At 34.3% G+C, this 17,303-nt stretch overlaps 2 protein-coding genes across 2 annotated transcripts in view; one reads left to right on the forward strand and one right to left on the reverse strand.

Annotated features, from left to right (window-relative positions):
* Positions 1-11,114: 11,114 nt before the first annotated feature.
* Positions 11,115-11,823, forward strand: LOC132164587 (uncharacterized protein At1g08160-like). Its single transcript, XM_059575123.2, has one exon. The coding sequence runs from the start codon at positions 11,136-11,138 to the stop codon at positions 11,730-11,732; it is 597 nt and encodes a 198-aa protein (XP_059431106.1). The 5' UTR covers positions 11,115-11,135; the 3' UTR covers positions 11,733-11,823.
* A 2,017-nt stretch (positions 11,824-13,840) lies between these two features.
* Positions 13,841-17,303, reverse strand: part of LOC132162841 (eukaryotic translation initiation factor 3 subunit I-like) — a gene marked incomplete in the record, with an annotated part of 5,561 nt that continues 2,098 nt past the window's right edge. Inside the window, 3 exon segments of the mRNA XM_088518858.1 lie at positions 13,841-14,136; positions 16,807-16,886; positions 16,987-17,073. Of these exon segments, the coding sequence (XP_088374984.1) occupies positions 14,061-14,136; positions 16,807-16,886; positions 16,987-17,073 (243 nt within the window).

Genomic DNA, 17,303 nt, shown 5'->3' on the forward strand with positions numbered 1-17,303 from the left:
GGGAGGCACCCCATAGTTTACCCTTTTTATTTTGTTTAGTATGTTTTAAGTTAATCTTTTTATTTGTCTTTAGTTTTGTTTCTTTTTACTTGCTTTTGTGTTTTCTTATGGGAATGACCCCAAATTTTCACACGGCCGATTGTTGAATTGCAAGGTATCAATATATTTTCACTTAAAACTAAGAGGAATTATTTTACAGTTTAGATTTTATTTTGTTATATTTAACAGTGTAAAATCTTTCCATAAGGTATCACTATATTCATCATATAATATATATACACTATTAGATTTGTAAAATTTAATATGAATTATGAAATGGGAATTAACTCTTCAAATTAGTCCAAATAAAAACTTTATCCTCCAAATGTAACTCCTAACCAAATGGCAAATATATACAAATTAAAATCTTTCTTTAGGAGGATGGAATTGAAATAGAAGAGTTTTTCCATTTTTTTTTTTAATATATATATATATATATATTGAAACAACTGTACATATGGAATAAGTGAAAGGGAGAGCTTTTATTTTACGGTTAAAATGTTATTTTGTTATATTTAACGGTGCATATTGTGTCACTTTATTTGAAAATTTTAAATAATGCAGTGATATATACACAATTTTAGTAGACGCTATTGGGCAGCAATTTTATTTTATTTTATTTTATTTTTTCTACCTAATCATTAGGGTCCACTAAAGTCGACCCTAATGCTTAAGTATTGAAAGTGGACGCTAATAATGGGTCTTCAACGTCCACTTTTAGTCGACCCTATTGGTCAACAATTTTATTTATTTATTTATTTATTTTTCTACCTAATGCTTAAATATTAGCATCCACTTTCAAAGTGGACGCTAATAATGGGTCTTCAGCGTCCACTTTTAGTCGACCCTATTGGTCAGCAATTTTATTTTATTTTTTTAATTTTTCTACCTAATCTTTAGGGTCTACTAAAGTCGACCCTAATGCTTAAGTAAAGCGTCAACTTTCAAAGTGGACGCTAATAATGGGTCTTCAGCATCCACTTTTAGTCGACCCTATTGGTTAGCAATTTTTTTTTTTTTTTTTTAATTTTTCTACCTAATCTTTAGGGTCCACTAGAGTCGACCCTAATGCTTAATTATTAGCGTCGACTTTGAAAGTGGACGCTATTGAGCCTTTTTTTTAAAAAAAAAAAAAAATTTGCCAGCTTTTAGCGTCCACTTATTGGTACACTATCAGGGTCGACTATTGTCGACGCTAAAAGTTTTTTTTTGGCCGCTTATATTTTTCCCGCCCCTTGAATAATTCCCACGTATATATTAGGGTCGACTTATTAGCGTCCACTGTAAAGTGGACGCTAATATTCAACCTTTCGACCCATTATTAGCATCCACTTTGATGTGGACGCTAATACTTAACTATTAGGGGCGACTTTCAAAAGTCGCCCCTAATAGTTGAGTATTAGGGGCAACTTTATAGTCGCCCCTGATGAGTAAATTTCTTATAGTGCCAAATTTGTGAGAGCACTTTGTGGCATTTACAAAGTGTAGAGATTTTTTTCTTTATTGGGTATTTGAGAGGGATAGTTGAGTGGGGTGTACAAGGGGTTAAGGCTTGTGTTTGAGATATTAAACATGAGCGGTTCAGGCTTGTACCATTGTACTCAATATTTCTCAATAGTAAAGAAGGAAACCGGTTCATGCTCCGTGGATGTAGGCATATTGTCGAACTACGTAAACTCTTTGTGTATGTGTGTGATTGGTGTGTGTTCTTGTGTATTTTCTTTTCAAACTTGTCTTTCACATAAAGGTCTGATGGGAAATTAGTTGCCAATTAATTATCAATTTTTCAACACTATTTGGCCGAAAATCCAAATACACCCACAGCATTTAACTTAAAATTTCCACAAAAACCATTACCCACTCTGTAAAGCTCAAGGCAATAGAAAAGAAAAACAACCTAAAATCTTCCCTAATTAACTACCTTTATGGGTCAAGACAAAGAAATCAAAAGGAAGAAAAATATTCAGACTATAAACTTTACCAAAACAATGTAGTTTTGTTTATTTATGATCAAATACTGAGAACACTACACATGGTAATTTAAAATTGGTGTGAAAGACTGAAAGTAGAGAAACACATATGGAAGGCTTGCTGAGTTGCTTGTGAAAGTGAAAGGAGAGAAAGAAAGGAAAGAACTTGTATAGTTTGCTGTAGCAAAATATTTATTTTAGATGATTGGAAGATATATAATCTGTTGGAACTGAAAAAGGCTTCATCTTAGTTATAATATGGTGGATATGGAGGATCTGTTGGAGATGCTTATAAGTGTGTGTATTCATGCTCGTTTACAGAGGGTCAGAGAATTGTAGTTGACCATCCTCAGAGCTCATCGATTCTAGATATAGACATTTAAAGTCTTTTGATGTGCTTTTCATCACAGTCTAATAAACAGTTAAACACGGTGCAATACGGATGCCTTCAAGTTTCAATTCCTAGATACACAAATGTATGCAAATTCCCACAATAGGACCAAGTTGGCTTATATGAATCTTAAGATATATTGGGTTTTCAATGAGGCAAGGAAAAAGAAAACGAGAAATACACCACTCCAACTGAATTTTCTGTTATTTTTTCACATTTTTCAAGTGTGCTTTCAAGGCAGTAATCGCCATGCCCTTCGATTATTATGAGGTTAATCAATTGCATCATCATTAACATAAATTTTCTAATACATTTCATAGCCATCCGATATTAGCTCCTACTCTATAAATTCTCTTATTTGTATGTACGTTAAATAGAAAAATTATTTACTCAAATTAATATTTTAATTAATCACTTTCGCAATTGAATAACACGAATAGTTGTACATTTATTTAAGGATAAAAGTTCACTTAACCTCCTTAAACTACCACTTTAATGACAATCTACTCCCTAAACTATCAATTATGACAATTTACCCGCTAAACTACCAAAACAATGACAATGTAACCCTCAATGCTAACAAAATTACGAAATTACCACTATAAAATTTTCAATAAGACAAAAATACCCTTAAATTTTTGAAAAAATAAATAAATTTTTGTATTTTTGTATCTATTTTAGTAGGGTAGTTTTGTCATTTTGTTAAAATTGAGGGTACATTGTCATTGTTTTGGTAGTTTGGAGAGTAAATTGACGCAATTGATAGTTATGGGGGTAGATTGTCATTGACGTAATAGTTTGAGAGGATTAAGTTGACTTTACCCATTATTTAATCTTAAAATAATTATTTAATAATTGTAGCCTTTGCAAATACGATAATATTCTTGTTAAATAACTTTTTCGTTTAAGTAATGTCTTTGGCTAGGACCATAAAGTATTACAATAGTTTTTTTATGAAATTAATATGTGGCTCCTTGCAAAAGTCTAGTATATTGAAAAAAGTAACGTGAAACTATAAGCGCAGAGGTACCGTCTAATATTCACAACATATTAGATCATAGGATATTTGACCTCCTTAAACTAACATTAATTTCCTTTCAATTGCCACCATCCATTAGTGTTTAACACTAAAATGGACAGAAATTTGTGCACATGACTTACACGTGCAAATTTTATACTTGAAATGTCCAATTTATCCTCTGACCAAAGAATTTTTTTTTAAAAAAAAAAAAAAAAAATTGGGGTTGAGGGAATGGTTGGTCCACCCCCAAAGGTTATAGGGATGATTTAGCCACCCCAAGATCATTTTCTCTAAGGGTAGTTCAGTCATTTTTTTGAAGTAACCTTACTACCATCTTAGCATGAAATTAAAGGTGGTTCAACCACTCCATTAGGAATTAACTCCAGTCGTGCCGGAAGCACCTTGTCAATTGGAGGGAATAGTCTCTCTCTCTCTCTCTCTCTCTCTCTCTATATATATATATATTTTACACAAAAATTGTTGTATTTTTATTTTTTATTATTAGAAGGTTAAATATGACATTCTAATCCAAAAATCGAGATATTTTGGGTGTTGCAAATAATAATTTACATGTATCATGTGCAAATTTTCATTTATTTTAACATAAAATAATAGATGAAGAGGGTTAAGTGTAACAAATAATTTTTTGGGGTATATGCAAAATTAAAAACTTATTGATAATTCAACACATGTGTTGAATTCCAATATATAGTGGCATATTAAAGTATTAAAGTACGTATATTAAAAAAGAAAGGCTACTTTGGGATCAGATGGATATATATAGTAAAGGACGGATGCATGGGATTTGATTTGTCATAAATCTAATTTGCAAGGGATAAATTGTTCAAATTGAAAGTGTAGGGCTTAAACTCACAGCTATATCAAAGGATATTTGTAATATTTTCCCTAATCTATAAAATCTTGTAAACTTATATAACGACTATCTGATTAGTTGCTTAATTAATTAGATCAAATATTCAACATCAATTATTATAATTTAAACTTCTTTTCCACAAGTTCGTATGTCGAAGCATTTTTGCTTTGGAAGGGTTTAGACGGCAGGAACTGTAGGCATACACTCAAGACCAATTAAGTCATAGTCTGATCCAACTCCACCACAACATCAGTGGTTCCCAAGGCAACTAATACTAATCAAGCTTGTATAAGTGATTTTTTATTACGAAGAATCGAACTCACGCCCTATTACATGCCCCACCTCATGAAAATTTATTGGAACGTAATTTAAATGTGTTGCTCATATACTATAATTGGTGAAATGGCTGAATAGAAACGGGCTTTTCCTTCCACTTATCCATCACAAGAGGCCATTTCATGGTGTATAGTATGTTTAATCATTGAATTTCCTTGTTTATAATCATCCAAAGATTGACAAAGTAAGAGGAAAAAAGGAAGAAAAACAAAAGAAAAGAAAAAAGAATTTACTTATATATATGTTCAAAGAGAAGAACTTATTCATTTTAATCGAAATTAAGACCTTGAAGTGGCATGGTGTGATTAGTGAAGGCATATAATCGAGCTACAATTAAAAGAATATGATCCTCTTCATTTCATGGTTAGGATGAAATAAGAAAAGTGCATATTTCCATACATGGTTTTTTTGCAACCAATTATTCTTTTTGAAACATGCCATGCCTTGGCTTTATCCATCTCCTTGCCCCTTATCTCAGGTTTTCATATTTTTCTTTGCCCATATACATGTCATAAATTCTTCTAATATTGCTATGAAAATGAACCAAGAAATCAAACTAATAAGAGTAGAAGGTTGATAATAATATGCCCCAATTGCACCTAAAATTAATACAACCAAATAACCTAAAACAAACTCCTTTTTATTAACCTAACCAAACATTATATCTATCGGGAAATATGCTATTCATTAGACAAACTGCTATATAACTACGATACAATCAAGATGATGTAACAGTGAAAATTAGTCCATTCACTATCATGTCATTCCAATTATATAACAGTCTAATAAATAGCAATTCTTGTATCAAAAGAGCGAGAAAAAATGCAATAGAAATAGCAACATATATAAGAAATGCTTATCTAGATTTCAAATGAAGCTCTTGCACACCATGTATGCCAACTTTTGGTACATCCATGAGTACTGGAACAACAAATTAAACCACAAAAACAAAAACAAAAACAAAAAACAAAAACAACAACATCTAAATCTAGGTAGCAACATGCTAAATTATTTCATTTATTTTCTAAGGGATCGAGCAAGAAAACAAGCAAGCAAAAGGAGTACTCGAACTTGTCATCATGCTGGAGCTAGAGCTGCAAAACACTTTCGAACCTTGAAAATGTGAAAATGCCAAAGGATTGAATTGCCCTGTCGGAGAAACCGCCCACCGGAGAAAGGCTGAAGGACATCCGACCACCCCAATTTCTCCCATAATATCATCAAACCATCAGTACTAGCTTATATATACTTCTCTCCGCCCGCAGCCACCTCCCAGCCACCGCAACATGGTGGCCGGAGGTGCAACTAGTTGCAAGAGAAATTGACTAGCAATTCATGCAAAGAATACCGATAAATGTGCAGGCCACGAATGAGATGATCATGAGAGAGGCCTTTAAAAAGGAGAGAGTCTAGCTAGAGTGAGTGCAGAATTTGGATTTCTTCTCCTATGGGTTTGTAATGGCCGCATCTTCCAAGGGATAAGCGGCGACCACCACCTACTGCTCCACATTTGAAGACCACATGCTTTTTGGGTTCTGTCCATCTTATTCTTTTCCCACTTTTCTTGCCTGATTTTACTATTATTATATATAACCAAATAATATAAAATGAGCTAGTCTCATTTGTTACATTAATTTGCAATAAGTTCCATGTGATATGCAAAAATAATAAATAGGTCCATGTACTAAACTTCTGTCTAATTTATTTTTAGAAACCATCAAATAACAAACACGTATGTGTCATAATTTGATTAATACTGACATAGCATTTGATCATTTGATGGTTTCTATAAAAAAAAAAAAATATATATATATATATATATATATATATATAATGATAGAATTCATTATATTTTTAACCATCTTTATAGTGAATGGATGAATCCACCATTGAATTTGTATGAGATATACATATATAAGTCCACAAATCTAATAGTTGATATATCGAATTTGTATGATGAGATGGGAAAATGCTAGAGAAAATATTGACATGATTCTTCTCCCATCTTCCCAGGAGTAATGATATAAGGAGGATTAGAGTCATCTCAAATATAATGTAGCATTTAAAATCACCATTGAATTTGAAATGATCATTATTGAATTTTAATCTATTGGTGATTTTGAATGTTATATCACATTTAGGAAGACTCTAGTCCTCCTTATATCATTATTCTCTTCCCACTTTTCAAAATTACCATTAAATTTGCGGTGTCATATGGGCCCCACAGATCTAATGATACGTGATTTTGAAAAGTGGAAAGAAGAAAGAATAATTAAAAAGAATGTATAGCACATCTCATAAAAATTAGACGAAAATTAGGTACAAAAACTATTTGTTGTTTTCCTATTACAAATTAGTATAATCACATTTACTTATTTTACAAATCTTATTTTATATATAATTTCATTCTAATTATAGAACTCGAGCGCGCAACGCGCCTGGTGGGGTCAAGTAAAGCGGATTTGCATGATAACAATTCCCATATGGGTCGCTCGCGCGTGCAAAATGGTCTCACTTTGTCTTCTGCTCTCTGCTTTTTTCCTTTGTCGCCATTAAATCTTAAACAAAAGCATGGATGTCGTTCATGTTGTAATAAAAAAATGGGTTTTGAGAAGAAGATTCACCCCACGTTCTAATCAGCGATGTAATGCATTTGACAAATTAGAAGAACAAGCATTGGATATTTTTGCGATGTCACGTGAGAGTCACCAAACAAGACATGTTTTGTACGGATTTAGGTAAGGGCACTAGGAGTTGTTTGGGAAAAAAAAAATGGATTATATACCTAATTGTAATCATTTGGGGATCCATATTTTTAGGTCATGTGCACGTGGAGCCACACAGTACATTTGTGGTGTTGCCAATTACAATCTATGGTTCAACTTATCAAAGCATATTTGGTAGATTATATTCTGATGCTTTGAGTAAAGGTGATTTTGGAATAACTTGGAGGGGAGCAAAAGACCTAAAAAGTAAAAGAGATATCAGTTTCATGGAAAGGAGATTGTTTGTGGCTGCTAGTATTCTTATTTCAACTTAGCTTTAATTGCATATGGGTGGCATATGGGTGTTTGCTTTGAGTTATATTATCACCCACTGAAATTTGGAGCACTTTTAGATTACAGGAAGTGGTATGTTTTGTTTGTTATTTTTTATTGGCTAATTCGGTGTGCAAACATTGTATTTTTCCATCGTTTGATGATTCAGTTGCATGCACATACGGAGTGGTTCGAACGGCTAGCCTCAATACTATTTTCAGAGTCTCATTCGTTGGAGTGTTCGCTAGGCGTCCGAATGGTTGAAGTTTAAAGGAGAGGCATTGTGCTCCGTTCACAAGTTCGTTCGAACGGATGCAGCCCATAGTAAAACTTGAAAGCTTCGTTCCCTAAGCGTTTGCTGGGCCATCCAAACGGGAGATGCACATAGTAGATCTAGAGAGCTCCATTCGCAAGGTCGTTGACTATTGGTTGAGGCGAAGCATGACAAGAAGATTTTTAACCTAGATGTGTCCGAACGAGAATCAAGACCATCCAAACGGAAGTGTGTACTTGCCGTTGTAGGGTTTCCAATTTAGCTTAGACTTCTATAACACCCTAGGTCCGTCCAAACAATGGCACACAGCGTCCAAACGCCACCACCCTAGAATTTCCAAATTAAGGCTTTCCAATTCAGCAAAAAAAAAACTAATTCTTATTTGCCTATATATATGGCTCTTCAAAGCACGAATTTTATAAGCAACTAAGGGGGCAAATTATAAATTGTGCTAATAGAGAATTTTAAGGATTCATAGTGTTAGAGTTATTTTCTCTTAAAGTATTGCTATGATTTTAGAAGTTCTTCATTGACAATCAACAAGTATGTCAGAAGATCTAGCATGAGAAATCAATAGAAGAAGTTTTGAAAGATTTCGGGGAACTACCGAGGTAGAAGATAAAAATGGTCGCTTGTCTAGACAAGTCATTTTCCCTTTTGTTTTTGTCTTTCATCAAAAAAATTTATGATGTTTCTCTAGTTGTTTGTTTCATTATGCTTATACAGTTAAAGGACAAAAATGTAGAAAAGATGAAAAAGAAAAAAAAAATGTTCTTGACCCCTTAAAAATAATTTAAAAAATATCTCTTCCCCTGAAATTGAAAAACAAAAACAAAAACAAAACAAAAAAATAAATAAATAAAATTCCTTGACATCCCAAGAAAATGGTTAAAAGTTCCCTCTAATTCCCACAAAAAAGCTGAAAAAACCTTGCAATTCCTCCAAAATGGGGGGAAAAAACTTAAGAAAAAATACATAATTTGTTAAACGAATTATTTTTTGTAATCATTAAAATATTTTGTTAAACCCCCAAAAGATGACGTGCTAGCTATACCTTTAGCCTCATAGCACCCCATCTCCAATAAATTAGCTAAAACACCAAATTCTTTAAAACTTCAGCTAATAACGACCCAAAATATTCTGTAATTGATAATTATATCATCATCCTTCAGATCCCACATGCATTTGTCTACAATCGTTGCCCAAATCTAGACAACCATTAATGTACCTTCTCTCATTGTCTCTCACACATATATTGTTACTTCGGCTATGTGATCTCATCTTTCTCTATGTCCCTCTGCTTCTCCTCTCACCCATATACACCTTCATCTCCCTCTAAAGATTACAGAGATCTCTCATCTTTGCTCCGTACGTAGTAAATTTCATTCCTCCAATTCCAACTTCTATATATCCTCACTAAAGATAAGCCTTTTCTCGGGTTAAAGCCTGTTTTGTTTCACTTATTGTGCGTGGTGATAGTTTATATTGATGTTTATATGATGTGATTTATTAAGGGTTTCATGCTACATGTACTTTTCTGGATGAGACATGGAACATATGTATGTCGTGACAACTACATACAGAGGCGGAATTAGCATTTAGAGTTTGTTGGGAGAGGGGGGGGGGGAGGCAAAATTAAAAAAAAAAAAGAAAAATTGTGGGAAACATGGCCCCTTGGGGGGGCTGGGGTCCCCCCAAAGGGCTATGTAGTTCCGCCCCTGGTTACATATGATGATTTAATGGTTTCTTGCTTGAGTATGCCTATATACTTGTGTTTCACTTAAAGTAGTGGAATACCAAATATGCGCACGTGGGAGTTATATGATGTACACAGATGATAAGGCGTAGACGGGTTTGTATGTGTATGTTTCCAAGCGGGAGATTAGAATATGCATATACACTCACAACCAGATAGTATGCTTAAAAGGTTTTCATCAGCTGGGAAATGCTTTTATAAGTGCTTTAACTGTTACTGTAACCTAGTAGTAGAAATGGAAAGTCGGTTCATTGTGAAAAGTCAATGATTATTATACGTACTGAGTCTGTGAACTCATATATTCACCTATGTTATTGTGGTAATTAGGGCTGATAATTCGAGTTGGTGGGTCAAGTTCGGCTCGACCCGCTTGACCCACCAATCGTTAAGGGTCAAACCGAATATGATTTTTTTGACCCAAAAAGCGACTTGTTTAACTCGTTTGATCCAACCCAACACAACCCCTGTTACTCATTTCAATCCAAACACAACATGTTTGACATGTTTAACCCATTTCAACCTCTATTTTCATATAATATATATATATATATATATATATATATATATATATATATTTCATAAATGGGTCAAGTGAGGTGGATCGTTTATGACCCGAACTTGTTTATGCCAAACCTTAACCCTCTAATTTTATATCGGGTTCACGGGTCATAGTCAAAATTGTCAGTCCTAGTGGTAACCCCATAATCGCATAAATCTTGTGGTTGCAAGTGTTGAGGGCACTACAAAAATTTCTATGTTTAGGGATGTGTAGCTTAGGTCGTTTTAACAAAACGACCCTATGTTGCATCATTTTGGAGTGAAAACAATGCCTCTCAAAGAGGCATTGTGTAAACAATGCCACGTCGTCACTATGATAATCTCTCAAGGATTGTTGTGGCCAAACCTTGAATGGAGAAATCATCAAGGAAAAGATTCTATGGGTTTAATTAAGTAACATTAATTAGTACCTTCGATATATGATGCTTGTCCTCTACTCTTCCCGTTTTTAAAAAATAAATCGAGAATATTTCAGTAGAGAAGATATAGCCATTTGGATATTTGCATTTTGGTAAACTTTTTCTGGCTCCTGCCGTAGATTCATTCACTGCCAGCGTAATGGGAAATGCATGCTCTCTCTCTCTCTCTCTCTCTCTCTCTCTCTCTCTCTATATATATATATATATATATATATATATATATATATATATATATATGTTATTGATCATCAGTGGATCTAACATCATCCAAAGTTTGAAGAAAAGAACAATACTCGACATGAATAGCTGTCGAAAAGAACATATATCCAAAGTTTTAGATATCTTGAGTTGCATGCAAGAAAACAAAAAGATAAAGGCAAAAAGCATTCTCTATATTACTTCACATCAATAGAGATTACCAAGCCCCCTTCACACACCACAACAGAACAACTCTTCCCAATGCAGAATCAACCGCCAGTTCCTGCCGGCCGGTCAGGACACTCGAAGCTTCTCCGATGCATTGCTGTAGTCTTGCTAACCCTAATCGTCTTGGTGGGCCTAGCCGTGCTCATCATATGGCTATCTGTCCGGCCGAGACGACTTGTTTACACCGTCGAAGATGGCTCGATCCGTAATTTCAACCTGAACAACAACCACCTCAACGCCTCCTTCGATTTTGTAATAAGGTCGTACAATCCCAACTCTAAAGTCTCTGTATTCTACGACTCAATCGAAGTGTCAACGTTGTACGAGGATAAAACGGTGGCGTACAAAGTTGTCGATCCTTTCTTTCAATCCCATCGAAATGTGACTCGTTTGGAGCTGAAGCTCGCAGCTCAATATGTGGCACTGGTGGGGTCGACCGCCCGGGATCTGCGGCTGGAGAAGTCGACGGGGGACATTGAGTTGACCGTTTTGCTCAAGGCAAAGATACGGTTTAAGTTAGGGACGTGGAAGTCTAAACATCGTACTTTGAGGGTTTGGTGTTCTCCTGTGTTGGTGCATCTCAGTGGCTACAAGAAGTTTGAGAGAACATACTGTGACCCAGAACTTTGACCAGCATATATATATTGGCGGTTACTGTGATTTTAACTTTTCTCTCTTCGTTTCGGAATTTGTTTTTCCAAGAATATTGCCATGTACTCAAACCCCTGATTTTTTTTTTTTTTTTTTTTTTTGATTATGGATTCTTGTGTGATCATTGTTGCATATTTGCATTAAAATGGTTTGATTGTACTACATTTTCCATTTTTTTATAAACTTTTTGGCAGCCGAGTGTCTTACTTTCTTTTATGGCAGTGATGGGATTGTTAATTTGTACTAGCTACTAATACCATTCTCTGTCTTAATTATTTGCAAAAAAAATGCAAAATTAGTTTACGAGGTTTATTTGATTTGTAATTAGTTTTTTGTGGTATTAAAATAAATTAAGAGGTCTTTGAGGTAAGCACAAATAAACAATTTAGTCCCTATAGCTAATTTTCATCCACTAACTTAATAGATTCCAATAGCGTGAAACGTTAGAGCTAATAAAGTTGTGATACATGTCATATTTAAGTAAGTGTCACGCTAACAGAATCTGTTAAATTAGTAGGCAAAATTTGATTGTAGAGAATATATTATTTTTTTGACATATCTCATGGACCGTTAAGTTTATTTTGATACCAAAAAATAATAATTGTAAACCACTGGAACTAATTTTATATTCTTCCCGTGTCACGCCAAGCATAATTGTTATATTATTTCTCTCATTTCTCTTAATCATCAACCCACTTCCCGATTGAATCCAAAACTCGAAGCAATTTATTAAAAAGCAACAAATCCTCAGCCATCAGCATAGGTTTGCTACTGCCCACCATTGAAATGCTGGAGATTGCAACAACAGCCTTCTCTTTGATCTCCATGGAACTGGAATCAAGCAGAAGAACGAGCACGAGGACCACTCCTTGTGCCACAGAGATCATCATGTTCTTATCGTCAATCCGCTTTGAGAAGCATCGGCAACGAGTCCATCGCCGAGCTCTTTTTCGACTCGGCAGTCCCAATCTACATACAATCGAGGTTATCACATTCCTCGACTTGGCTCTCACGGCCTCTCTTCGAAGAGGATGAGCTCGTGCCCGGAAATTTAACCATTTAATTATAAATAATTAATAACATTTTAGAAATATGATTATAAAGTCTTCTTAAAATTAAACCTAAAACTGAAAGTGACTGCTTTAGGGCTTTTCAATATAAAAACCAATTGAGAGGGAAAAAGGAGAGAAAAGAAAAAGGCAACTTGTAATAGGGGCTTGGTATGCCTTGGAGGAAGAGCAAGAACAACCAAGGAGAATGTTTGAAACAAGAAAAATATACCAGAAACCATTTCTCATGTTAGAAAAGTTATTGATTATTCATGAGCTGAATATAATTTATATTCAGCCATGATTCTCTGAACTAATAGGCAATTTTTTTTTTTCTTTCTAAATTAATAAACCGTATATTGGTTAATCCTATATAGATTGAGTAGTATTAAGCTATTCATAAGTAAACTTAGTAACTTATTCATTTATATAACATTTACATTTATTAACAATTTAAATGTTACTAAATAAACTTAATAATGATGACCTCATAAAATCCATTGAATTTTTTGACTTCTTCTTATAGGGTTCGTTTGGGTTTGAGATTACAATTTCGCAAGAAAATTTGTGTTTTTAAAAGATGTCGCAAAACGTAAAGCGTTTGACATTGCGATTTTAAAAGCACTTAATCTCAAATAAAAAAAAAAAAAATGCGACTTCTTATAACAAATATTTGATTATATATATATATTAACATGTTTTACCAAAAGCCTTTACAATTTTAACAAGTAGCGATTTCAAAAACGCAATTTTTAAAATCGCACTTATTGAAACTGCAATCCCAAATGGGGGCAGAAAATGACTTCATTCAAATTGCTTGCAAGTTTTGCAGTCGAAGATACAAAATGAAGAGTAAAAACATAAAAGATAATTATGGATGCTTTGTTTCGAAATCCCCTTCCAGCATCAAGAATGGATGTAATGCCTGTAATGTTCTAATTATAACTCCACACAAGCCCTAACTAGTTTGTCACATAAATTATAATGTTGCCGCTCCAAAATACCACCCCCTTTTTTTTACCATTAATTAAGATGAGATTGATATACATCCCAGCACTTCATTCTCATTGGATCAATTGTCAATGTTGTAGATATAATCTTACATCTTCTACAAAACTGTGTTCCAAGAAGCAAAATTGTAAGCATTGTTTCATCCAATGCCCGCGCAACAAAAATTCCGGCTGAACAAGGAAATTAAAGTTTACCTTCAATACGCTCGCTGCAAAGCTCGATTCAAATTTAAATATATGCTCCAAATCTAGATCTTGATGTGGAAGTAATCGGGGTCAAAATGATGTAACCGTACGTAACCATCTTCACCTCCGCTTGAGAAACTATAAATTGAAAATTCATGTCAATTAAACAATACATTTTTCCTCCAAGTTGTAGGTACAATTTTCGTCAATCAGATTACAGAGAGATTTAAAGTGCAGACTAATAGAACTACCATTAATAGGAGAAATAGAATGTGCCTTGATTTAAACTGAACAGATTGAAAACGACTGATTTCAACAAATGATTTCAACAAATGATTTCAGAAAAGCAGCAAAATTAGGAAATGCGCATAAGCCAATTGAAAAGCAAATAAACAAGTGCACAGAGACAATAGATTAATGCATGCCGTTCCATTTCTATGGGAAACTTAGAATATTGGTTTAACTCCAATTCCTTCACTAGAGATCCTAAACCACCATCACACAATACTCTCTCTACCTTTAAAGATGCTAAAACTACCAAGAAAACTGTTAGTGAACGTTTGGTACGTAGAATGGCTATTTCATTAAGAAAATAAATAGCTTTTATTGGAAATGAACGAAGGTGGGATGGAATAGTTTTGGTGTTAGAGCCTCCCATGGGAATAACTATTCCTCAATTTAAAGAATAATTATTCCACATGCCAAATCGTAACCTTAAATACCACTTCAAAATATTCTCCATCAGCCTAAGTTCAACCCCAATTTAAGGCATAGACTTAAATTTGTGAAAATAACCCTAAGACTCCTAGACCTGATACATAATACCAGAACACCTATATAAAAATAACCCATCGCTATTATCATAAAATTCCACAAAAATATCCCTGCATTTTATACATATTAAGGTAAAGTACAATTGTGGTCCTTTATCATTAGATAATGTTCCAATTTGGTCCAAATCTTCCAATTGCGGCAATGTCACCCTTCAAATTTAAGCACTTTTCTTTTTTTGGATGAATGAGTAATTTCATTAACCAACAAAGAGTACAATCACCGTCTAGAAAATCAGCTAGAGCTCCGGGAAGCACAACAAGCCTCCTGAACACACAACAGTAAAGGAAAAGAAACACCTTTACAGACGCAACAAACAAAAAGCCCAGCACCTACTTACAAAACAAATGCTTCTGAAAGAAAAGCTAGACAAATTCTATACTGCAAAACACTAACAGTGACTTTACTTCTATACACTAAACAGTAACTCTGTATCAAAACCTCAGCTAACAGGAACCGTGCACAAGGAATTTACATCCACCACCTGCAGTTTGAAGTGCAGCAAAACTGCTCCTCTGCACAAACACACTGGCAAACTGAATCAAGCACATACCACAATCTGAATTTAAACCCTTCATCTGCTCTGCTGCAAACGCACAACAGAGGAAAATTCCTAAACCAGAAAGATTCCCACTACTCAAAGCCAACTTCATCTGCCACCAAATATTCTATCCGACAGACCCCATCTGCAACATAGCTCTTCATTTTTTCTACTTCTCAGGAATCCACCATTAGACATGATCCTCATTCTAACTTCCCAACTAATTTTCTGAAGTAGTTTCTCCTCTATTTGTAAATGATTCCCATTCCTACTGTTATCTCTCTCCCTCCAAAGATTGTAAACTGAAGCACTCAAACAAAGTTTGATCAAAACAGCTTTTAAACCTTTGCCTTTCCAATCCTTTACAACTCACTCAACAATAACATCCCATTCAGTTAGAGGATCAACAATCAAACACTTAACTTTTCCAACCAGACTCTCTTGCAGAAACTACATTCAAAAATAGGTGACTTCTCCCTTCAATACAACTTCTACAAAAAAACACCAAGCACATTACCTCCAAAGCCCCAACTGAGCAATCTCTCTCCTGTGATGAGACTATCACGAGCTGCCAACCACAAGATAAAGGCCTTCCTTGGAATTTCCAAAGAGAACCATATTAACCTCCACCAACTAACAGTCTGCTGTTTATGCCGAATGACATTCCAAGTATTAGCACAATTGCAGACCCCATTTTTTGAAACACTCCATGTAGGCTGATCCATATCACCAATACCATTGGCAATTTACTTTGAATCTTAACAAGATCATCAGACCTTGCCGCCTACCAATACCAACTATTATTTCTGAGAACACTAGACAATTTTGCAACTAGTTGACTATCTACATCATAGATGACTCAATGACCAGAGGTTTCATGAAGAATCAAGCCATAGGAAAATATTCTCACCATTTCCTATTTTAAACAATATAAATTGTCTAAAATACCATGAAATTGTAGGAGTTTCCTCCAACTCCAAAGCACCCTTGAGGGATTTTCACTTGCCAAAAGCTTTTGCTTTTTAGCAACTACTCTTTCACCCATGCCACCCACAACAAACAAGCCCTAACAAAAAGGTTCTAAATATGCCTAAACATGGAAGCCTTATATTTCATTGTTCTGTCTAGATCCATTTAAACTCAGCTAACAGAAGTAGACACATGCAAGTGATATAAATTAATGTTATGTTGTGAGGAAATGTATGCTTTTATAGCATGTAATCATCCTTAGTGATTATAGAGCTGAGAGCTTATGTTTGTGGCAGATTTTGGCAAGTTAATATTTTAGGTATTTTTAATTGATTATTTATGAAAATATTTATTCTAGTTTTTTATAATAAATGATCTAGAGTATGGGGCATGACAAGAAGCCTTTAATCAACACTAATTTAGAAAACCTAATTTGCTAAAAAAGAAAAGGAAAGAAAAAACTAAACCTTTTCCCATCGGGATTGAATGCCAGAGCATTTATCGGTCCAAAATGCCCTTTCACACCTCCTATTTCTTGTTGAAGAATCTACGATATGAAAATGAGAGCACATCATATACTGAAGAGACTGAGCGGCGGCCACAGACTGTTATATTGTTAGAGAACTTAAATGAAAATATGATTTTACCTTGTCATAGAATTTAGCCTCAAATTTTCCAGCACGATGATCAGTAGTCGTGACATTCGATGCATCTTGACCACCTCCAAGCACCACCTAAGAAAGCATAAAGCATTGAAATTGATTAGATGATGCAAAATTATGTAAATGCATAAATAAGAAACATAAACCAATCAAACCAAATATGGCCCGAAAATGTATAAGAACCTATCACCAATATATCATCTATCTATTGGATTAAATTAATCTCATAATTTGTATGTAATATATACTTCACTGCTAGAAACATTTTGTAACACTCATAGTAATGTGCCTCCCCTCCCCAC

Source organism: Corylus avellana, chromosome 8 (assembly GCF_965113065.1).
Source record: "Corylus avellana chromosome 8, dhCorAvel1.hap1.2, whole genome shotgun sequence".
Classification (NCBI taxonomy): domain Eukaryota; kingdom Viridiplantae; phylum Streptophyta; class Magnoliopsida; order Fagales; family Betulaceae; genus Corylus; species Corylus avellana.